Below are 24,240 nucleotides of genomic sequence, written 5' to 3'. Positions count from 1 at the left end.
AATAATTAAAAATGTGAGTTTCTCCTTTAACATATGAAGCAGTTTTCCCTAAAGTTTTCTTTCTACAGCCCCATTCTCTTGCTACCTGGGTTTTTTAGGGTGAGGAGAATAGATCCAAGTCAGTTTGCATTTTGCTGTGGCCTGTTTTTTCTGTTCCCTGAACCTTTTGACACCTAAAGAGTAAAAATGAAAAAAGAAAGAAAAAGAAAAAGAAAAGAAAGAAAGAAAAAGAAAAAAAAAAGAATAGTTTTCTTCTTGCATTCTGAAAATTGAGGGTTTCTCCCTATCATGAATCACACACGGATAGCTGCTTTTATTTTGGTTACTTTTGAGACTTGTGAAATATTGTTGGACAATTAATGAGGATTCACAAAGTGTGAGAGTTGAGTGAGATGAAGCATCATGGAGTTTCCTGGCCCCTTAAGAGCTATTGTTCTGAGAGCTACAAAATGCTCATTGTAACTCCTGGTGGCCAATATGAAAATTGCCATTATTTCTCTTGATAAAGCAGTCTACTTAATAAAAGTGAGCTTGGTGGTTTTTCTGAACACAATTCAAAGTCCTCTTGTTTTGTTTGTTTGTTTGTTATAAATATACTTTTATTGTTGATAGTATTACAGATATCTCCCATCCTCTCCTTTACCCTCCTGCTGCCAGCCTCTACTCGCCCCCCCCCCCCCCCCCCCCCCCCCCCCCGCCCACACACACACATAAAGTCCTTTTGTTTTGGTTATTTCTTCACCATAGGTAAAAAAGGAAGGGCTGTAATCAAATAAATGTAAATCAACTAAATCACATCATGATTAGGACAACTAAAAAAGACCAGAATGGGTACAAATTTCAGAGGAAAAGGGATTAATCTGCGTTAGGTGAGGTCAAGGGAGGAAGTGCTGGAATTTAAAAGGTAAAAGAATACACCAGACCAACAAAGAGTGTGTGCAAAAGTAGTGAAAGGAGAAAAAACAGGGTGTGCTCAACAGACTATCTATAATGTTTGTTTTTTGGGGGATATAAAGGTCAACAGGAGGGTTGGAGATCTTGATGGGACAGCAGACAGAAGGTGGCCATCAACATCCTCATTAACCATTCACTGGAGTGGAAACTCCAAAAATGTTGCCGCCATGTATGCCTTATTCAGCAGCACATGAACATTGCCTCGTGTAGTATTGGCACATAGTAGGAGCTCCATAAATATTTGTGGAGTGAATAAAGTAGCTACTATCATGGGTAGCGGGGAAAACATAGATGTGTTTTAAATAAGCAAGATCTATGATCACACTTCAGAAAGATAACTTTGGTGGCAGTGGTGCTGTCTGCATATTATTTTTAAAGTACTCAAGTGACCCCAATGTGGAGGATGGATTAGAGTGACATGATCAAGGAGATTATGTAAGAGGCAGTGATTCAGGGAGAAATGATAAGGTCTTGAACAAAGGCAGAAACAATAGGGTTGAGAAAATAAGAGCTGAACCTAAGAGTTATAGATTACCTAAAAAATATGGAAACAGAAAAACATCTTTTAAAACAATACATTGATTTCATTTCCAAAGAGCATACTCTATATGTTTCCATCAGTCTCCAGACACCTTTATAAGCAAAATATCTCTAAATGTAAAGGCTAATTCCCCATATTTCTTAATCATTGATCTGGGGAAAGAGTTCAATAAAGCATTTGAATATTTGCTTTTTTAGAATTTTTCACACATTATGCAGAATGCTTTGTATTTAGTGATGCTCACTGGGTACTTGAGGAGCATGAGAAAGGATCAGAACCGACTCTTGGGTTTCTTGTTGGAGATATTGTGTGGGAGGCAATATCTGAAACCAAGACTGGAAAACAAGTTTGGCATGCTTTTTCAACTAACATACTCAGAGCCTACTAAACACCTAATGGGGGCTGGATTGAGATCTTTAGAGGCTCTAGGAATGAAAAAAAATAGGAAGGACAAAAATGTAGTTTAAATCCAATGCCAGTGCTATAGGCTTCAATGCAGAGTCCAGTAATGAAAGGAACTAGTTAGGAAAGATTCCACCTAGTCACCTAGTCTTGATGGTTTGCAATTCTTGCCATATTAAAATCTGACTGAGAGCATAATCTTTTGAAAGAATATACCCAGCATTCTCTCCATGTATTTTAATCTAGCCATGTGACGTTGGACAAGTCAGTTAGTATCTCTGGGCCTCCATTCCATTATATGTGCTCAGGGGGTAGAAAGAGGAGAGCTCTTAGGGACTTCTACCTTTAAATATTTAATGACTCCACAAGTGAAATTGATGGCATTGTACTGAAAAATATGACCTAATTTCCAACTTAAAAGTACAGACAAATAAAGAAGACTGAATGGATTAGGAGCAAATGCAGCTTATTGGTGGGGCCCATGAATTGGTGCAAAGCACTCCTGGAGTTAAATCTACTGTAGAGGGACCTTGACTTTCTTTGAGACTCAATATTCATTCTCCTCTTCTTCCTTATTAACAGAACCTCACCTGTGTTTTAAGCAGTAACATTCCTGACTGAAAAACGTTCATTCCAGGCTTCTTTTGCTTATTCCATTTGACATTTGATATAGTTCTGATCAAAGAGATATACTTGGGGCTCACTGAGGAGACTTACAGGAGAGCACTTTAGAGGTTAGCAGCTTCAGTAGCTACAACCCTCCTTCTCCTCCTCCTCCTCCTCCTCCTCCTCCTCCTCCTCCTCCTCCTCCTCCTTCTCCTTCTCCTTCTCCTTCTCCTTCTCCTTCTCTTTCTCCTTCTTGAAAGGCAGGCATCCTGGGACCACAAGGCACCAAACTAATGAGTACAGATGTAAAGCTGGTCAGCACCTGTGTACTAGGAGCACTGTGACTCATCACATTAACCCCAGTTCCTACATCCAGACTTCTTACTTGGACAGAGAGACAGGGAAGAAGGTAGGGTGAGAGTGAGGGCAGGAAGAAGGGATAGAAAGAAAAAAGAAAGGAAGGAAGAAAAGAAAGAAAAAAGAAGGAAGAGGGAGGGAGAAAAAGAAAGAAGGAAAGAAGGAAGGAAGGAAGGAAGGAAGGAAGGAAGGAAGGAAGGAAGGAAGGAAGGAAGGAAGGAAGGAAGGGAGGGAGGGAGGGAGGGAGGGAGGAAGGAAGGAAGGAAGGAAGGAAGGAAGGAAGGAAGGAAGGAAGGAAGGAAGGGAAAGAAAAGAAAAGGAGACAGAGAAAGGGAGGGAGGGGAGGAGGGGGGACAAATCCTCCTGCTTGGTTCACCATCGCAGGTGGGCTTTTCTGCACATGCCATCAAACCTACTTCTGATCGAAGTGATGAGCCACCTCCCTTACATAGCAGTAATGAATAAGCCCATTTCCCCGCAACATTTAGCATGCATGGGAGAAACAGATATAATAAATGAGTGCTTGCAGAAAAAAAAGCTTGCTCATAAAGACAGGCAAAACAAAGTAAACATCCTCCAGGACTGGGACCACCTTTTATTCATCTTTGCAGCCTCACTGTCCAGTATAGAATCCACATACTTTAGAATCACAACTCCTACGAGTTAAATGCATGACAGAGAGAAGGAAACAATGTTTTTCCACCTGATGATTTCACATCTGATGATTTCTCATTAAGTCCATTGGATTGACTTTCCTCCGTCCCCAGATCACATAAACCAGTTCATGGCCACATCACTTAGAAACGGTGAAGCTGCCAATTATCTCACCCATGTGGCTGCCATGCCCTTGGGAAGAAACTCCAGGTTCCTGGAGTAAACTTTGTGCCTTCCTGATACCATCTGTGGCAGGCAAGGATGCCATATGCCCTGAAAGGTGTAATAGTGCAGCAGAGCTGAGGAGAGGAGCACCTGGGAGACCCAGGGGGACCTGGGGTGCAGGAGAGCGGGGATGGAAGAAGGTCCCTCCTATGCTCCCTCTCCTCTGCCACACTTCTCACCTGGAGGAGGTTTCAGCTCATGATCAGATCTGCACTGCAATTCAAACAGTTTACCTGTCAGTAGCCCCCTAACTAGGAAATCACTTTCACAGTAAGACAAGCAGTTAGCAGAGCAAGATAACTGAATGAGGGGAGACGTCTTGCCAGAGTACAATTTAAAGAATTGCTGCTATCTCCACCTACTTCCATTTCCAGCCAGGATTCAAAAGACAGCTTCTAATGTTGCCCCAGTTTTCACCGTCATCATCATCACTCCAGAGCAAGGATCTGCAAACTATGACCTAAGGTCAAATCCTGTTTTTGTAAATAAACTTTCATTGGAACTCAGCCACACTCATTTACATATTGCTCTTACACTATAATCGCAGAAAATATTTACTTGCTACCCTTTACAGAAATAGTTTGCTGATCCCAGCTCTCCTAGTAAAAGCTTTTGGCCTTCTTTTGTTGTTTGTTATTTTGTTTTGTTTTGTTTTAGGCTGTCTAATAGCTGATCAACCTTCCCTTGGATGTTCTCAAGCATTTTGGTAGACAGCAGAGCCCATCTCTTAGTCTAAAAGTGTGCAAGGCCAGACACCCCTGTCCTGGCCTCCCGTGGATCTATGTCTCAAGCAATCACAAGCTCCCACCCTCAGGCGTGGCCTTGATAGCTAGTGGCACAAGGAAGCAAGGACAGCAGAGAATTCATCTTCACCACAATGGCAGCTGGACTATGGCTACAGCCAACCAGTGTCCAGGCAACGGCTCCATCAGTGCCAACAGGACATCCAGTGCCTAGTCCTGGAGGTGGTAGCAGTACAAATGGTGGTGTCCAGAGTTTGGAGGCTGAAGTGGCTGCAGCTTCACCCAACTATGGTTTTAGCCATGATTTGCCTGCTGCCCAGCCTCACTTTTTCTAGCTCATTTTCTGACCCCAGAATCAGCCTTTCTAGTAATTCTATGAGTGACTCAAAGCCTTTCAACAAGTTTCTTTTAGTTTAAATCAGCCAGAGTTTCTTTCTGTTGCTTGCCACTTAGAACTCTGACTTGATAAAACCATCTATCTTTTGTTACATTTGTAGAGCAGCTAGCAGATTACAAATCACCATCACATAACCTGTTTTGTTCCTATGACAACCCTGTGAAGTGTACATGTATGCCCACTTAACAGATGAAGAAACTGAGGCTAAGTGAGATTAAGCAATCTCTTTGAGCCAACATTGGAACCCCTTTTGATGAAAATTCAAATTCACAGAACCATGCCAAACAGCCAGAACTCCTTTTTTTTAACACCAGGCACATGCTTGTTAGTCTTTTTTATAAATGAATTAAACCCAATCTCTTCTTCAAAGCCTGCAGAGGGCTGAGAGCTCTGTTACCGCTTACCAGCATCTTGTCATTTTTTGCCTCTTTTATTCCAGTCCAGGTGGCTTTGTTTTTTCATTTGAAAATGTCATCACCACGTCATTAGCAATGTGCTGCTACCTGACAGTAGGAAGAAGCATCCGGCCATATGGCTGAGTTTAATCTACATGGTCACGGTGTAATCCTGTTGAAATGGCTTCCCTTTGCAATCAAAACCGAATTTCACACTTTACCAAGATGGGGGCAGCTCTTGTCTTCCCAAGAGTAATATAGATCTTCCCAGGCAGCCAAGGCCAATGGAAGTGGCTTTCTTCTCTAGGCCTGCAGCAGGTGGGGGGCAGGGCCGGGAGGTCAGTATGAATGGGAAGAAGCTGGGAAAGAAAGGCAGAAACGCTTGGGGAATCAGAGTCCAAGGTAATCCTCCACATTCTCCACCTATGGGCTACCATTGAGGACAACCCCTGGAACTCTGGAAAACTGAATTGAGAATATAAGTCACCTTTATGAGACTGATGGTTTTATCTTATCCACAATTCCCATTTCTGAGTTATCAGGCTTATCTCCCCAGAAGGGCTAAAATTAAAATCACTGTCCGCCAAGTGACCTTATAGCAGAACCACTTAATTCATCAAAATCTCCAGGAATATGTTTTTTTAAGCAAATAACCCCTCCCCATTTATTATAACATAGCTCATCTCAGTGTAGTGTGTGAGAATCACTAGTGTAAATAAATATGAAAAAAAAATTGCATGTCATTAGTGATGTAGACCAAGCAGAATGAAAGAATGAGACACCATCTTTTTTAACTTACCAATTGGTAGAGTTATTTATTTGTATTATAATAGCCAGTGTTGAATATAGCATATCGCTATATATCACTGCTCATGAAATCATATCTGATTCTGAAGGCTATTTGGTATTGTGGCTCCAAAACTCTCCACAAAGCACATCTCTTAACAAAGCAGTTCTTCCTCAGATGTGTCCTGAGGGCCTAGTCATACATAATTGTTTGGCTATGAAGTTTTTCATCACAGGATCTATTCACAAATAGCAAAAACTAAAAATAAAGAGAAAGAAACCTCTTTGGGTAAAAATACACAGATTGTTTAGGAGGTTATTATACATTCAATCAGCATTTTAAATTATGTTTTAGACTATTTGATGATTCAGAAATATGTAACTACTAGTTACATATTTATATTTATAGGTGATGGCTATTACTACTTAGTAGAATTATAGGTGATGGCTATTCTCTTTTTTTCACTTATGTGTAATATATCACAGGTTTATTCCATGTTAGGAAACATAAATCTACATCACCATTTAAAATCCTTCACCATATATATCATTATATGAGCCTGCCAATATTTATTTGACCCAATACTCCAACATTAAAATTTCAAGGTGTTTTATAGTTTTCAACATTAATTAAAAAATAATAATATTACAACAAACCCTCTTTGTTGGGTGTCTTTTGTAGATGTCTAGTCTTTTTCCTTAGCAAGAATACCTAGAATTAGGATGAGCATGTCTAGCTCCATCTGTAGAGGATCTCTAGCAATAAATTAGTTATTCACTGAAATGTATAGCCTAGTTAGATACCATAAAATTATTCCTCTTCATTTGCGTGTCCAAGTGAAGCAGGGTAATGTTAGAGAGTGGGAAGATGTGTGTAAACAGGAAAAGCCTAGAGAAAGAGCATGCCCAGCGTGGGTGTTGAATTCTTTCCCAAGTTTGGTGTCCATCTCCTCGGGAAGTGGAGACACTATGAACTGTCTGAAGCTGAAACTGGAGTAATCCAGCCTGGTCCCCTCCCAGGGCTGCAATGTTCACTCATTCTATGTTTTCATGGAAAAGATAGCATCATTTAAATAAACCATCACTGACTACATCACAGCAGTGACACAAATACATTCTTCACTCCAGCAGTCTTATACCAGGTGCTGGGGGAGGGAGCGTTCCTAAGACTGGCCTGCATCACTGCATTCTGAACATCTTCAGAGGACATAATATTTTACTAAAATATCCCCCAAAGTAGCCCTTATGTTATGTTTACACTCCTTTGTTTTTGCCAGCATTCAGTGAGGTAATGAATATTTGTCAAGGACAGAATCTTCTGGAAGATGAAGAAGGTTGCTCAGAGAAGGAGGAAAAGGGGAAAATGTGGGAAAGACAAAGAAGGAATCATCCCTGTTGTCTGGAAACCAAGCCCTTCACACGAGGAATCAGTGGGAGAACAGGGGCTGAGGCTGACCAACTATGGCAGAGTTATATATTCCTGGGATTATGAGCTGGAACTTTTCTTATTTCTTTCCTTCCTTTTTTTTATTGGTGTTTTGGCCCTTGGAAAAGCTGACTGGTGTGTGGAATCAGAATGAGGTGGGAACAAGCCATCCTGGAAGTTTGGGAGTTGATACAAATTTAATTTCACCAGTGACAGCTGCAATGGAAGTGATGGCCAACCCTTGAATTTCTACAAATGGTTTCCTAAAAATTTCCTTTCTAAGGCCTGGGGAAGAGGCCAAAATTTTCGAATCACTCCTGAATGCTCTGGGAAGCACAGAGGCCAATTCTAACTTCTAGTGCTTACTGTCTCCAAGCAAAGTAATTCTTTTCGGTGCTGCTTTTTTGTCTTCCACAAACTGGGTTGAAGATTTCCTGCCTGCTTTACCTGCTTTTACTAAAGGATGACTGTTCACTTCTTGGAGGCCCTGAAACTCTTCCACACCACTGGACAGACAATCTCCCTCAGACCCAGGAAGGTGGACTTTGCTTCATCTCAGACCCTCTTGATGCCATGGACATCACAGAACAACAGAATTCCCTAATGATTGCTCTATATAGTATTTTTATCCCATGGATGTAATTGCATGTGTGGCATATAGTTTCCTGGTACACAAAAATAAAAGACTAAATCTTATTTCATTTTCAACTAAATTTTCTTGAGCATCTACTATGTGCTGGATACCAAGCTAGGCACTTTGGTGTAGTTTATCTTATTATATCTTCATATTTACCCTTGAAGTTAAGTGTTATCTCCTCTTACACAGAGGAGGAAACTAAGTTTCAACTCCCTACCTAACTGATGGTGCATGGAGAATTCCAACCAGATCTCCTGACTCAAAAATCAAATATCTATCAGAACAAAGTTATGTTCAAAGGAAATCAAAAGAACGTTTCTTTATAGGAATCCTTCCTTTTCTTCCTCCTTTTGTTTTTCCTTTTCTTTCCTCTTTTCTTCCTTCCAGAAGTTCTTGAGTGTTAAACATGTGCCAGATACTGTTCTAGAAGCAGGGAATATAGTCTTTGTAATACTATATTACATTAGGAAGATGGCAAAGAACATGTTTCGCATATTGGTAATGTTATCAGAAGCAGACAAACATAGAGTTGGTCTCTAGATCTTATTGGAGAATCTATGGGCTGGATTATGGTGGAAAGAACGTGCAATTTGGAGTCAGGCAAATCTGAACTCAAATCCTGACTCTGCCACCACCTAGCTGCATGATCATAGACAGGTCAGATAGTTTCTTTGAGCCCCTTGGGTTTTTCATCTATAAGGCAAAAATAATAATACTCCACCAAATAGGATTGCTCTGATTATGAACACTATAAGATGCCTGGCACTTGGGAAATGTTCAGTAAGAAGGAGACGAGGGTGTAGTCTCGTGCATATATTTTAACCATGCCCATTGCAGGAAAAAGTTCTGTTAGACTGCTGTGGTCCCGGAGACCTGTCCACCTGCCCATCCACAGGGCTATCTCTAATGGCCTCTCCCAGGCATCTCATGCTGACTCTTAAGAAGAAGAAGCCGGGGCTATCCGTGTCCTGACACTATAGACACCACACTTGGGCAGGCTGTGTCTCCTTTGGCTTTCAAATCCTTGCTCCTTTAGCTGGCGGGTGCTTCACAGGGGTGGGGAGCCAATTCGCCATGGCGGTTTGTGTCTGCAGCAGGCCTGACAGGCTGGGAGAGGAAGGCATTAATGTTTTCTGACAGGCGACCCCTAATTGTGGGAGCTTTTCTTCTTGGCCTTTCTGTGAAATTCTGACTTAGGCGAGCAGCATAACAAAGTGGTAGGGCATTGATCTGGGGCTTGCACTACACTGAGCTGGGAGCTGGGAGGGGGAGATTGGGGAAGGATTGGGGGGGGGCAGCATTATTCATGAAGACTTTCAGCTGTTTTTGTCTTTTAACTAACCTTTGAGTTTGATCAGAGGGCTGGCTGGCCTCCCTTTCGCCAAAGGCCCTGCTGGCACCTGGACAATGGAGACAGACTGTTTTTCCTAGTATAGAGCTATAGCTGGGGGAGGCCAAAGGCTGTGTGTTCTGAAGGTGGGAGGGGAGAGTGTGGGGGGAGTGGGGGGGGGCGGGGGAGTTGGGAGGGACCAGCTTTACTTCTTTCTTGGTCTTAGGGACAGGGGTGGTTATTGATAAAAATTCTAGCTCCCCAAACACAAGCAGCTGACTCTGAAGGCTCAACAACTTTATCCAGGGAAATGCAGAGTGGACTGATTTTCAAATGTCACATCCCCTTCCCCATCCAAATACCTTTCTTCTGCTCTTTCTCCCTACCCCACGCCCTCTTTCCAAGGGGCCCATTGGCTGGAGCCGGTCTCCAGTCTAGAAGTGTTTTGAGTGTTGCAGTTTTTTAATTGGCAAAAATGAGAGCAAATGAGTGAAGAAGTAAGAGGAGAAGGAAGAAGTAGAGAAAGAGAAGTGGGAGGAGAAATGGACTCAGGGCACAGTTAGAGAAGGACCCAAAGAAAGGCAGGCGGGGGTATTTTGGTCCAGAGAGCATTTAGGAGGGAAATGAGCTGCGCTGGGTCCAGGGTTAGGAAGCGGTGCTGGGTGGCGCCCTAGCCCAGCGCTGCAGCTTTCCAGGCCTGCGGGCCGCAGGGGAGCGGGGAGGGGATTGAGGAGGGGGGTGCTCTCCAAGTGCTCTTGTTTTTTGGCAGGTGCCTAGCTTTTCTCCCTTGCATCCACTTCCTGCCGCGATCGCCCAGACCCAGGGCCCAGTCCTCACTTCTCAGAAAGTGACTCCCTTCAAGGAGTGTGGGTTGGCGCCTTTCCCCCATTTCGTCCCCAAAATAGCCCTGGAAGCCAGCTCATAAAAGGCGGCTTTGTGAGCGGCGGCCTGCAGGCTGGCTGGAGGGGGGGCGCATGTGGGGCGTTCTGGAAGCGCCTCCCACTCCCCTCTCCAACTCTCTCTCTCTCTAGTCTCTCATTCTCGTTTTTTTGTCACTTTCTCCCTCTTGTTTTTCTCCTCTCCTTTATCTCTCCATCTCTCCTCTCCTCCCCTCTTTCCTTCCTTACCTTCTCCTTTACTTTTTTCTCCCTCCAGCCACCCCTCTGTCCTCTCTCTCTCCCTCTCCCTTCTCCCCAAATTTCTTTCTCCTTTTTCTCTCCCTCATCTCTCCCCGCCCCCGCCCCTCACCTTCTATCTCTTCCGTCTTTTCACACAGCTCATCACCTAGGAGGATGCCCAGCCTCCTCTCCCCTCCACGCCCCACCGGCGCCACCCCTGCCGGCAGGTAGTGGGGCGCGGCCGGGCGCGCGCAGCTGACAGCGGACGCATGCCTGCAGCCAATCAGCGCCCCGATGCGCTGCAGCCTGAATAAATCATTAAACCTGACACGCGCTCCCGGCCCGCTTCTCCGCTGCAACTTGCCTCCTGCCATTAACCTACACACGCTCTTTTGTAACAACCTAATCTTGCATACAAAAGAAGAAGGAATATAACTTGGACCTGCGCTGGAGCCCAGCTCTTGGCTTTGGCAGCGGCAAAAGCACCTTAGCGTTAACGGATCCACGTCCCTTTCTACCTTTGACTCCGGATAACGGGGACTTTCTAGGGAAATCCGAAAATGAATCATTTCTTGGCCCAGGAGTGGGGAGAGAGAGAGAGAGAGAGAGAGAGAGAGAGAGAGAGAGAGAGAGAGAGAGAGAGAGAGAGAGAGAGAGAGAGAGAGAGAGAGAGTTAGTTCAGACTTCTCAAGAGTAGGAAAGGGGAGATAGGACTGAGGACATTCGTAGTTCAGAGAAGCACCCGTGGTGCTTTTCAAAGAGGTTGCAATAAAACAAGCTTCTCAGAGCTCGCCCCTAGAAGATACAAATTAAGAGAATTAGCTCCTAGAAAAGTTGACTACATTTCATCATATTCCTTCCATTTTTAAATGAGTGCATACACGGCCCTGCGAATGAATGGCTGAATGAAGGCATGACTGGTAGGTCTTTGTTTATCTTGGTGGCAAGTCCCCAGCACCACTTCTTATCTGCTCCTGGAAGGTCCTGAGGAGCAATGATCCCTTGCACTGATATAGTCATTGGCAACTCCAAAGCCCTTTCCTTTCCAGTTCACTGGTTGACCCATAAAAGGGAAGATACCCTCATTTTCCTGAAGAGAAGACTATAACTGACTTCTTTTGCAAACTTTCAGGTAAGCCATTCCCTGCTCAAAAAAAGTGAACTGACTTTCCAGCATTAGGTTTTGAACAAGCTCCCCATCACCTCTGCCCTAAGGAAGTTTCCTTCTGATAGCCATGAGTTCCAGAAAAATCTTCATTCAAAACTAGCACATCCCTGAGCGCCTGTGGGAGAATAGCCTATGTACCAGCCAGGGTCAGCAGGAGCAGATGGAACACTTGAAAGGGTCCATGAAACGCAGTTAATGGAGACACAGAGGTGTGCTTGGGGCTAAGGGAGTCAGCATGATGCAGCACCCACAGACGACTAACAAGGCGGAGCCTTTACCACCTCTGAGACTGAAGGAGCAAGAGGAGGAAGCTGTTACTGCATCTGCAACAGCTGCAGGGACAAGAGCTGGTGCTGTGGGAGAGAAGCCTCCAGACGGAGGTGTGGCCTTAGACCAAGGAGCAAAGCCACTGCCAAAGCAACTAAGCCCAAGCAGTGAGGAGCAGGGATGTAAAAGTCAGGTCTATGTCCCTCCTGCCTCACAACCTTCTCCCAGTGGATAAACCCGGCAGGAAGCCAGAGGGCAAGGGAGGCCTAACAATGAAATGCATGGAGATTTGCCTCTGGAGACACAGGGCAGAGCAGAGAGGGCAGAAAGTGGATCAGGAGAAGGAAAGGAAGGAACACAGCTATCAGTGCAACAGAGCAGACCATCCATTCAATCAACAAATACCTATTTCTTCTGGAGCTGCGGAGACACCAGTGAACAAGACAGGACAGGTTCCTGTCCTCATGTAGTGTACCATCTAGTAAGGGGCCATTGACAGCAATTGTATAAACAAACACACATGCATTTTTTTTTTTCAGAGAGTGGTAAATGCCAAGAAGGAGAAACACCGTAATGAATGGAGAGTGGCTGTGAGCGTGGCTTTAGACAGAGCAGACAGGGGAAGCTTCTTGGAGGAGGTGACATTTGAAGGAAGTTGACCTGGGCTTCCCAGGAAAGCCTACCTTGACTCCACCGCTACTCCCATGTGGCTTGTGGGTGAGCCTCAAAGCCAGTCTGTGATTTAGAGGCAGCAACTGGCCAGTCCCCAAGAAAAGAGACAGGACAGGAGATAAAAATAACAACAGGCACTCACATTTACATTTAGTTTGTAACCTTGTCACCCACCCCCACCTCCCAAAGGCCAAGCGCTAACTCCTTTACATCGCCCCCTCTCCCTGCTGTGGGTACCATCAAGCCCATGGTACCCACAAGAATCCTGAAGCTCGGAAGGAATTGGGCTGTTGGTTCTGTGTTCTAACATCCCTGGCCCGGCAGGAACAGCAAAGGGGAAAAGCGCACTCTACTCTTTCTTACTACATCTCAGTCCTATTCCTTTGACGCCCTTTGCAGAGAGCAGACCCATTTTTTTCTCTCTTCTTCCATGGCCCTGCCTGATGGGAGATAGATTCTTCTCCACACACACACCCTCTTCCTTCCGATTAAAAAAAATATTCAAGGCTTTGTCAGGGAGGTGAAATGTGTGTCCCAGGAGCTCCAGCCCAGCCTCTGATAATACTGGCATTCAACAGTTCTGCGGTCTGTTTATTCTTTTTCTCCCTGCACTCCCCGCTCCTCCTCATCAATTTTAGGCGTGTCTCCACTCTTAACTCGGTGGTCTTTGGGTCATTGGTTGAATAGGTAAGATTTCTCAGTCAATAAAGTCAAGGCAAGTTTTCTTCCCCAACACCTCCCTCCAAAGAAAGTGGAATGGGGGGGGGGGGGCGGCTAGGACCAGGGAGAGGCTGGGCTTGCTAGCGGCGAGGGTCTACATTTTGTATTTCGCTGACAGCCCCAACCCGCTCCAAAGCCCGCCGTGTAGCCAATGGGCAGCAGTGATTTATGGGGCTGACTAATGCCGGCTGAATGCGGCCTGTCACAGCGCCCTGAATGGCTTCCCTTCGCCGCACAAGCCCAGGCTTTGTGTTGCTAAGCGATTAGAGCAGATGTAATGAGATTTTGCCCAATCCCTGCTTTGCCCTTTCCTAGCTTCGGCAAAATTGTGGGGTTTTTTTGTTTTTTTTTGTGTTTTTTTTTGGTGAATTTTTTTCGAGTTTGCCTTCGCATTGTGGCAAATAAGGGCTAACTTTGCCTCAAGTTTAACGAGACTGGATATTCCCCATTCAGAAGTGAGTAAAAGAACACCTGTCTTTAGAAGAAGGGCGGGGGACCCCTTTGTGGGGGCTGAAACATTATCCCAATGTTATATTCATAGCAATAAATGACTTGCTACACTTTCTTTGCCTACCTTATCTGAAAAGTTGCAAAGGAGCTAAATTAAAAGGAAAAGAAGTGAGGGGGGAGGAGGGAGGTGGGGAGCCCAGTTCTGGTCCTCCAAAGGAGAAGACAAAAATAAAAGCAAGCATCACAAAAGCATTACTTCCCCGAAGTAAGCTCTAAATTGGCCCACTGCTGGCAGAAAGTCCGATTATTTATGGCGATGAGGAATTTACTGATTTTTTTCCCCCTTAATTACGCTCATCCCTTTGAAAGGGACCGGAGCCTCCATGTGCATTCTATAGAGGGTCATTTAGCAAAATGACATCAGACGCTGCGGCGTGCTCCGCGCATCGCAGCTTTAAAAAATGATTATTCCGTGCCACTAAACGGTATAGATGTACCAACACAGACTAGATTTTTAACTCTGGAAGACGTGCCGGCTCTCCGCTCTTTGTTGGGTTTTGTAAGACGCATTTTGCGCTTGGCTTTCCGCTTGGCTGGAGACACGCAAACTGAATGTGCAAGTAACGCAGGAGGGGAGCGAGGCGCCGGCGAGAGGCGGAGTGGGATTCCGATCACGTCCTTGCTAACTGACAAGAAGCAAGCCAGCCAAAAACCCCACTAATTTCTTTTTGAATCTTGGTAATTGGGTACTTTTACACGCAGCTCACGCTATTCGGATAGAGTCGCCAGCTTAGATAGGCCAGTGTCTCAAAACGCCCCCACCCCCATTTCTAAGGCGTTTCTTTCTTTAGATGTCGTTCCTTCCGCAGGGAATTCATACCATACATGCCCTTTACTTAAAATCGGGATGGAAAGCGTGCATCCTGGGCAAAGAAGTGGAAAATGTGCGCCTGGAAGTGAGGGAACAGCACACCAGCCACGGGGACTCAGTACCACCATCCTCCCTCCCACCCAGAGCACCTATGATCTCATCCAGCCCGTCTGCAGTTTCACAATTAGGACCTCAGAATGCGGTTGGTTAAGGGTCAAAAAGTGGGGAGAGGACCACTTCTTTCCACTTCACTTGGGGGGGGGGGTGCATTTTTTAAAAATGTAAATCATTTTACGGAAAGACAATGCAATCATCAACCACCACCTATTCTCTGGGTGTATGAGTGTGTCCGGCAGCATAAAAGGGGAAGAAAATCCTTTTTATCTATGTAGTTTTCCCCTCTGCATTCATCATAGGGCCAGCTCAGGTAGGACTGATCTGCTGCACTTAGCTTTTCTGCCAGGCTGAGTGCCATGCACCACCCTTTTCTCCTTCTCCCACCCCTTCCCTTTAAAGTTTCAATACCTTGGACAGGGCAATAGAGGCAAAGAAGACTTTTTCACTTGTATAAAAAGAAGGAAAGGAAGAAAGAAAGAAAAACGTTTTATTACGAAACTAGTTTGTATAAAACAGGGTTATACATGAGGGTTTTTTTTTTTTTTGTAAGTTTGTAATAAAACAGTAAGGAAAAAAAAAGGCAGTGATAGAAATTTCCCAAAAGGCAACCTTTCAAAAGCACTGGCTGCCACTTTGTGTTTGGACAGTAGCTGCATAAACTTTGTTCTGGAACAGTATTTAATAACGTCATTAATACATTAACAAAGTTTCTCTAAAGTAAGACACATTGGTGCTTAAGTACATCCGGTGGCCTTTTGATCTCCCCTATTAGGAGAGTTCGTTACAAAAGCCACACAGGGAAAATGGCAGTTGTAAGGTGAGCTACACATCTAAAATATGCAGAGGTAACAGCATTACATGTTAAAGTTTCAAGATATACACATTTTAAACCATTTGTACAAAACTCTATAAATTTTTTTCTCTTTCTCTCTTATGTACAAAAATATCTTAATATATCCCCAAACTGGTTAGGATAGATACAAATAGATTTTTCTTATAATAAAAAAAAATTCACAAAAGATTGGAAGCATCCTATGATGAAAATGGTAGAAAAGATGGTGTGAGGGAGTGGGGTGTGGGGAGGAGGCCCAAGGATGGGGTGTCAGAGGACTGAGTACAGCACAGTTTCGCTGCAGACCGAAGTCCACAGTGTCCTGGGACGGGGATACTGAGAGGAAAGTCACCAACCCTTGGCTAGAGGGTTAAGAACTGCGCTTTCAAAGAGGGCGGGGAGGTGAAGACACCCGAGTAAGCCAGCGCCTCCAGCTCTGCCTGCTAGTGGTGGGTGGGAGTTCCTACAGGGCGTGTGCTGCTCTCTTCCACCAGGAGCTCAATGCCTTTGCACAGGAGCAGCGTTTTGCACTTTGACTCTGGTCCTAGTCACTCTTCAAATCTCCGTGAATGATTGGAGTGCAGCGAGACAGTTCTGAGCGCATCCCTGTTTTGTGAGAGCCTTGCTTCGCAGGCCTGCGTCGCTTGGTTGGCGTTGGGGTGGGCTGCCTGCTTTTCTTTTCTTTTTTCTTCTCTTTTTCTTTTTTTCTCCCTTCCAGCATCACCGACGAGAAAGCACTAAAGAGACAGGTTGTGCAGTCACCCTATAACATAAGGAGAAGAAAGGGAGACGTTAATGTGTATTTGGAGACTAGCATGGGGAGGGAGCCTGGGGGGGGGTGAGGGGAGGGGCTGGGGCGGGTGGAGGTTTAGGGAGGGGAGGATCTGTCAGGTAGAGCGCCTCTTTGGACAGGCCCTAGTAGTACTCCTTTCTCCACCTCCCCATCTCACCCCTATCCAGTCCTTGGAGACCTGGGCAAAGCCACTCTCAGAGGCCAACAGTGAAACAAACCACCCAGGATTTCAAATCGACTGACTTGCACAGATCCTGGGACTCAATCTCCCCCACCCGCGTCTCCGTGGAGACAGTCCCCCTCCCTCAGATACTAAGACGGAGGGACAAGGGATGAAGATAAGTAACCTCCTCTCACCCAGGTCACTCCCCAATGCCACCTACCTGCTTTGCACCAGGGCCTGGCCAGGCCGAGCTCAGAACCAGTTGGTGAAGTCGAGCAGCTCTTGCTCCTCGGGGCTGAGGGGGTCGTAGGAGCCCTCGTCCGACGAGTAGGACGAGACTGGCGAGCCGGCCATGGAGTTCATGTCGTTGGAGTAGTTGGGGGAGATGGTGGGCGACAGGACGCCCGCCTGGAAGGCAGCGCTCACCGCGTCGTGCTCGTCCAGCAGCTGCTGCAGCGCGCGGATGTACTCGACGGCGGAGCGCAGGGTCTCCACCTTGCTCATCTTCTTGTTGGCCGCGCCGTTGGGGACGTGCTCCCGCAGGGTGGCGAAGCCCAGGTTGACCAGCTTGACCCGGTTGCGCTCGCGCTCGTTGCGCCGGGCCACGGCGGCCGGCTGCTGCTGCGGCAGGCTGTAGCCGAAGCCGCTGAAGTTGAGCCGGCGTTTGCAGCGCATCAGTTCGGGCGAGGACGAGCGCGGCCGCTTCGCCGGCTTGGCCGCGGACTTGTGACCTCCCCCCGAGGGCTGGCCGTCGGCCGCCGGGCTCAGCTGCGGCGCGGGTGGCGGCTGGGGCTGCGCGCTCTGAGCCGCCGCCGCCGCTGCCGCCGCCGCCGCCGCCGCCGTGGCAAAGAAGCAGGCTGCGGGCGGCAGGAAGGGCTGCTGGGGCTGCTGGCCCGCGCCGCTCTCCATCTTGGCAGAGCTCTCCATGCGCTGCGGCTGCCAAGGAGGCGCGGGAGAGGAGCGAGCGGGGATGCGAGGTGCGGGGCGCGCGAGGGGGACGCAGGCAGGACCGGGATGCGCGAACGGCGAGGGAAAGGAGGGGAGAGAGGAAGAGGGAGCTCGCTCGGGGAAGTTTCACAAAATTACAAAATCCCCGGGAGGTTGAGGATGGGAGCAGAGAAGGTGCAAATGCTTTTCCTCCGCCCTCCACGGCTCCTGCTCCTCCTTCCCCTCCTCCCCTCGCGGGTTGGCTTCGGGAGCCTCGCGTGGCGCTCGCGTGTGAGGCTGCCGTTAGCGCCTTCTTCTTAAAAAAGAAAAAAAAAAAAAGGCAGAAGAAGCAAAAGTCAGTGATGAGCGCGCTCTGCTGAGTCTCCCGTTCCTCTCCCCCTAAGGCTGCGCTCTCTTGCGCCGGGTCCCGGTCTCTCCAACCGTGGCTCAGGCTGTTTTTTTTTTTATTATGTTGTTAACCTCCTTTCTGTCTGACTCCCTTCTTTCACTCGCCCGCCCTGGACGGCTCCCTGTCGGTGCGCCTTCCACGTTCCCTGGCCAGAAGTGAGAGTGCCGGGCGGCCGGAGTGCGGCCGCCTTTTCAATGGGACACCCAGCCCCACGCGCAGCCCTGGCCCCGCCTCGCCCCCCACTCCCCGCTGCTGCAGCGAGCGGCTGCCGCCCCCACTCCCCCCCTCCTTTTGCCTCCTCCTCCCACCCACTCCCTAAACTCCCCTACCTCCCCTTCCCCCGCCCCTTCCCTGCGCCCGCTCCAAGCAAACTCTCCATTCAGCCGGGTTTGTTGTTGCAGTGCGTGCGCCTGGCGCGTGCCGGACTCCCGGCTGAATAAACAGGCGGCGCGCTCGCGGCGGGCTGCAGCCGGGGGTGGCTCCAGAAAAGGGGGGGGGGGCGGCTGGCGTCGCAGGAGGGGCAAATAGCTCTGGGAGTTGGGGTGTAAGGGTTGACAGGTTTGGGGTGAAATGCCCTGGGATTCTCCTGAGAACTTGGAGCAAAGTACGGGAGAAGGTTTAGGCAGAAAAAGCAGCACCGGTGGTGTGGAGGTTAGAGGGGAGTGGGACTCCATGTTTCCCGTTTTCTCCTCCTACCCACTGTCATTCTCTCTCTCTCTCTCTCTCTCTCTCTCTCTCTCTCTCTCTCTCTCTCTCTTTCCGGGGGGCGTCTTTGCTGCCCTTGGAAGCTGATGCAAATTTGCGATTGAAGTTCAGAAAGATGGACTGTTAAACTAAAGTACTGCTAAGACTTCGGTTCTAGTCCCAATGCATCCTCTCACCGGCTCTGTGGCCCTCGGAAGGTGGCATCCTCTCTGAGCCTCCGTTTTCCTGTCTCTAACAGCAGAGGTTGGGATCGATGGTCTCTAAGGTCCCATCCGGGGATGTGCTCCCCACAACTGAGCAAGTGTGGAGGGTGCCCAGGAGAAGGGAGGTGGTCAGAGCCCTTAGGTAGGTGTGTGCGTCAGGGAAGACCCCCAGGATGCACTCCAGCTGCCTGTAGCAGTCCGCCCCTCCCCCCCCCCCAAAATAATTTGCGATCCCATGGAGGGGAGGGGGGGCCCATAAAGAAGGGAGTTTTCTGAGATAGTCGGGGCTGGATCGGGGGGGGGGGGTGATGATGGAGCTTGAGGGGCTAGAGGAGCTTCCCTGGTTGTTCGGAGCTGCCGCAGGCACCTCGGCGGCCTTGGCGCAGCCTCCATCCCGCCCCAGGCGTGTGCCCGGCGGGACGGTGGCAGGCGTCTGGGAGCCGAGCCCGGCGGGGCCGCGTGCTGGCGCCGTGAGGGAGGGGGAGGCGCTTGCCGCCCTCGCTCAGCCGCTGGGACAGCGCCCGCCCAGGCGCCCTTCCTGGGCCCTGGCCCTGGCGCTCTCTGGCCCAAGCCTGGTCCAGCTTCGGGGCGCCTTGGGACGCGGCGCTGCGGGGAAAGCGGATCGAGAGCAATGGGTCCCGTCTCCATACCGCTCAGGTGGAGGCAAGGGAAGGAGGCTGGGGCGCGTGTCCAGGCAGAAGGAAGCAGAGGACAGCCAGCCAGTGGATTAGAGGCCTGGGTACAGGGATGATTTCGGTGAATTATCCGATCACTGACTTCTCCTGGGACTTCCCATTGTGGAGTTGGGGAGGGATCCATGGGGGTGACTCAGGTTGCCGCCCTTGGTACCTATGGCGGGGCTAAGAGTATTGTCAGAACAATGTGGTGGGGACGGGAAGTACAGACCCGTGGCTCCCAAGGTGAATCACCTCTCTTCTCTGCCCCAGTTTTCTCTTTTAAAATGGGGAGTTTGGGGAGTAAAGCACGGAATCATGCCCACAGAGATGAGCTCTGTAAATCTCCCCACCCACACTGCCCCCTCTGGCACAGTAACTCAGGGCTTCAGACCCCACAGGACTTTGCTGAACCCCCCTGGTGTACACCTCTGGTCTCTCCTCTCGCCCACCCTCACCCACCACCCCAGAAAAGGAGCTGAGAATCTCCAAATTCACATTTCCGGGAACGGTAGGAGGCGGTGCTGCCTAAAGCAGAACCACACCACCTGCTTTCCAACCAGGGGAGACTCACCACCTGACACCCAGCTCCCAGCTCTGGGTGCTGGACACTAGGAGGCGTCTAGGAAAGGCCCTGTGTGTCCCACCCGCTCCTCTCTAGCAAAATTGTGGGGGGGGGGGGGGGGGGGGGGGGGAGAGTCACCAACATGGAAGCATCTGAGTGCGTTTTCTCTCATATTAGGCCTAACCCTGTGCTCTGAGCTCTCTTCTACCCCAGACTCTAGGCCAGGGGTGGGCAAACTTTTTGACTCGAGGGCCACAATGGGTTCTTAAACTGGACCAGAGGGCCGGAACAAAAGCATGGATGGAGTGTTTGTGTGAACTAATATAAATTCAAAGTAAACATCATTACATAAAAGGGTACGGTCTTTTTCTTCAATAGTTTTATTCATTTCAAACGGGCTGTCGTTTGCCCACGCTGCAGTCTAGGCAGTCCACACTAAAGGTCCATAGCTCTGGCTCTACCCCTATTTTGTGTTGTAACCTTGAACAAGTAAGTCCCTCTTCCTCTGCCTCCGGCCCGGCCCTCAGCTTCCTGATCTGTATCTAGGAGCAAGGAAAGCCTTCAGGTAGCCAGCACGTGTTCTCAGTTTCCTTTTTGGGGTGCAGGCTTTGTGCCTGCACGGAGACCCCAATTACTTTGGATTTCAAGGCAGAGCCTATTCCCATCATCACCACTGCCACTGCCACCACCTCCGCCTCCACCACCACCACCACCAAGACACACACACACACACACACACACACACACACACACACATACACACACACACACACACACCTTGAAACACTTGCTCAAATAGAAGTGCCAACCAATGAAGCCACGCATTATAGCAGCCCTATGCATTGGCTTCCGCCCAGGAGAAAAGAGAGCAGGCGCTGGGATCCTTCTGGCCAAAGCCACTGAAACATTTGTCCCTATTCTCCCTGCTCCAGCTCTGAGCCAAAATTCCTCCCTCTCTCTCCCAGCTCCCACATCCTAAGCTTACTTCCTTACATGTTTGCAAAGCTCTCCAAGAACCCAGGCATTCTCTTCCTCCGACTGGAGTAAATGAACATGTTCCCCACCAGCATCCCAGCCCAACACTGTCCTCTCCACCATGTCCTCCAACCCAAGGTAGAGCAGTCTAGAATCTCTTTGCAGGGGTTTGTGCCTCCACCTTGGGGGATTGTGCACTACCAAGGGGTGGAGGGTTTGCACTGAAATGGGCTTTCCCGTTGTTTTCACTGGTTTGGAGCAAAGGACTGAGGCAATTAGAATCCTGCCTCAGACCCTGTGACCTAGAGTATGATACCCCTCCCCCACACTCACACACCTGAGAGAATTGCCACAGACTGTCTTAGGCCCAGGGAACCCCAAGTCTTGGGGGAAGAGGGAGATAAAGCAGGAGGACTTGATTTGACACCCAGGCTCTGGTACTTAAACAGCATGGTGACCTTTGTACTCTCCATCTCTGTTTCCTTATCTGCCATTCCCATAGTTATAGCACCTAATCCCAACTTTTGTGAAATTTCACGATGTATGTGGAGCACCCGAATTAACTCTAAATAGGAAGAGATGAATAATAATAGTCTTTCTAGAGACAAGGATGCTCTGTGGTTGCTCACATAGCCCATCCTGGAAGGGTTCATAGCGGGTGGAGGCCCACCTCTGGGCTTCCTGGAACCACACCCTGATAGTCAATGCAGCCTTTGGAGATCCAATGCCTCCCGTCTCACTGTCCCAGCACATGGGAGTGGGTCATTCCTGTCATTTTTGAGGAATGGTGGTGATGCTTGCAAGTCAAGGGGATGGGAGATAGCAGCCAAGTTTTTAACACAAACAGTGAAGATGAAATGCCGATGTGCTCTTTGGCTGGCACGTGGCAGGGGCTTTAGCAGAGCCACTGGTTCTGACCTCCCTTGCCACCAGTGGGCCTGACTCTGAGCCAGACCCCAGGATTTACTTAACCAGATCACTCGAGGCTCCATTTAGCTAGAGGTGGAGGGGAAAAATAACTCACAAAAGGAGTGTTGGATGCCTCCATCCCTGATGGAGTACTGGTGCTCACCTCTGCTCACCTGTCAGGAGGATTAAATCTGATATTGTTTGTGGATTCACTTTGCAAATCCCTCCATATATCTCAGGGGCTGTCATTCTTGTGATGGGGAGGCAGGACATTAACCCCCTTCTGTATGCATTACCCAGAATATAGACATCCTAGAAAAATGAGAAGGGCTCTTTTTCTCTTGCAATACCATAAGGGCCTTAATTTCTGTACCTTCAGGCCCCTCTTCTATTTCTCTGGAGATGGGCCACACCTTAGATTAAACCTTGTCCACATTCAACATCAGGGTCTACGTGGTCAGAGGGCTTTCCTAGTGATGTATAGGGATCCTTGCCCTGGGGACCTGAGACTCTGGTGTCCTGAATCTCCTGCCACCTAATTTCCATTCACAATTGAAGTTCTGGCCAGGGCCAGTGCCGCCTCTGCTCCCACACTATCCTCATGCTCCAGGATTGCGAACCTTCTCTCTGTGGAAAAGAGTTATGCCTCTTGTCTTTTCAAAAGTTCCCTCTGAGCTTTTTTAAAAAAGGAATCATTTAGTAAAAAAATTATATTTATAGTGGATCCTGAATAAGAGGCAAGGAGAGTAGGAAGATGAACACAGGCCTGAGATTTTTTGAATGGACACAGCGTTTTAGTGCAACCCTCAATTTTGGTGAGCACCAAGCCCCAGAATCCACAGGTGCTTTGAGAGAAGTTAAGTATGCTGGGCATTCAGATATTTGGGTTCCAGGAGCTACAACACAGGGCCTCTGCCTGCAGTGTATGCTGCTCTAAGTCTGTGCTTGCCACTGTCCTACCCAGGGAAATGAAAAGTACATTACCACACAATCTACCATCTCCACATGCCCTTCCCAAGGTAACTTCAGAAACGCTGCTGCCCAGCCTGAGTTGAGTCTGCCTAGCCTGGGATGGCCTGCTCAAGGACCAGAATGGCACAATCGACAGATCTGGCTCAGCATCCAGGCCTGCACCTGCATTAAGGAATCCAGGCTTCTAACAAATCTATTCACTTTTTCAATACGTCTAAAAAAAAAAAATAAGGCTGCAAAACAAAACAAAACGAAGCACAAACTATTATTTTACTGTGGCTTTTGGTTAGGGAGGGGAGGTTGGGGTAGAGGGAGGGGGTAATTTGCAGCCACCCTCACAGGTCCTTTTGAAGTTCTCCAAATAAGGAGAAGTAACTGGAAGTCTTTATTTTTTTCTAAAGCCCCATTTACATTATGATTAAATACCTTCCTCAGATGAGCATAAAGAAAGTCGTTAATCTATATAGCTCTCCAAAGAATCAATACATTCTAAACTTTTGTAGGATTTGTTACACCCTATTTTGTTACAGTAGGCCAGCTCCTCTCTGTCTAGGCACATGGCTCTCTTTCCCTCCCTCCTCCAAGAATGAAAATAAAGTAAAGGTCTTTCACGGTAAACAAAACCAGCTGATTCTTCACAGAGAACCCATGAATAGCTGGAGAAGAGAAAAAAAAAAACTTACAATAAATGGTGCATTTTTTTCTCTGCTGGGTATAGTATTCAAGGATCAGGGCAGTATTCAAACAGAGGTCCATTTTTTTTTCCTCACAAGAGAGTTTAGAAAAGAAGCGTGGGGTCCATTCAGGGCTTTCTCCCCTTCACAATCGCAGGGTTCTATGAAACCTATCTTCCATGCCTTGACGGAGTGTTTCTGGGGACCAATTAGTGCTTTGTTGCACGGCTTCTTTGCCGAATCTTTGAGCAGCAAGAAAAAGCGCTCTCGAGTTTCCCCTTATTTTGACCATTTCAGTCATTACTCAGTGTAATAATTAATATGACAACTGGACGCTCGAGTTTGTATAGAAACACCTCAGCTACAGGAGCGGGCGTGCAGTGGGTGGTAACGAGCCGCACCATCAGTCGGAGAAGCCACACACACAAAAAAAGGACTGAATGGCCGGGCAGAAAGAGAAGGAATAAAGATAAAATAGTTGGCACAACGCAGAGGAACATAAAACAGACTCGAATGAAGAGAGGGAGCGGGGGAGGGGGACAATTAGAAGGGGAGGGGAAAAACACCCAACAGAGGTTAACTTATTTTGAAACTGTTTTCTGA

At 47.9% G+C, this 24,240-nt stretch overlaps 1 protein-coding gene across 1 annotated transcript; it reads right to left on the bottom strand.

Annotated features, from left to right (window-relative positions):
- Positions 1 to 15,431: 15,431 nt before the first annotated feature.
- On the bottom strand, positions 15,432 to 18,099 carry ASCL1 (achaete-scute family bHLH transcription factor 1). Its single transcript, XM_036300736.1, has 2 exons — positions 16,845 to 18,099; positions 15,432 to 16,431 (listed from the first exon to the last, which is right to left on the bottom strand). The coding sequence occupies exon 1, from the start codon at positions 17,549 to 17,551 to the stop codon at positions 16,877 to 16,879; it is 675 nt and encodes a 224-aa protein (XP_036156629.1). The 5' UTR covers positions 17,552 to 18,099; the 3' UTR covers positions 15,432 to 16,431; positions 16,845 to 16,876.
- Between the last annotated feature and the right edge of the window lie 6,141 nt (positions 18,100 to 24,240).

The sequence above is a fragment of the Myotis myotis genome, unplaced genomic scaffold (genome assembly GCF_014108235.1).
Source record: "Myotis myotis isolate mMyoMyo1 unplaced genomic scaffold, mMyoMyo1.p scaffold_m19_p_3, whole genome shotgun sequence".
In the NCBI taxonomy this organism is placed as follows: domain Eukaryota; kingdom Metazoa; phylum Chordata; class Mammalia; order Chiroptera; family Vespertilionidae; genus Myotis; species Myotis myotis.
The sequence above is the reverse complement of the archived record's forward strand: the minus strand, read 5'-3'. Positions and strand labels throughout refer to the sequence as shown.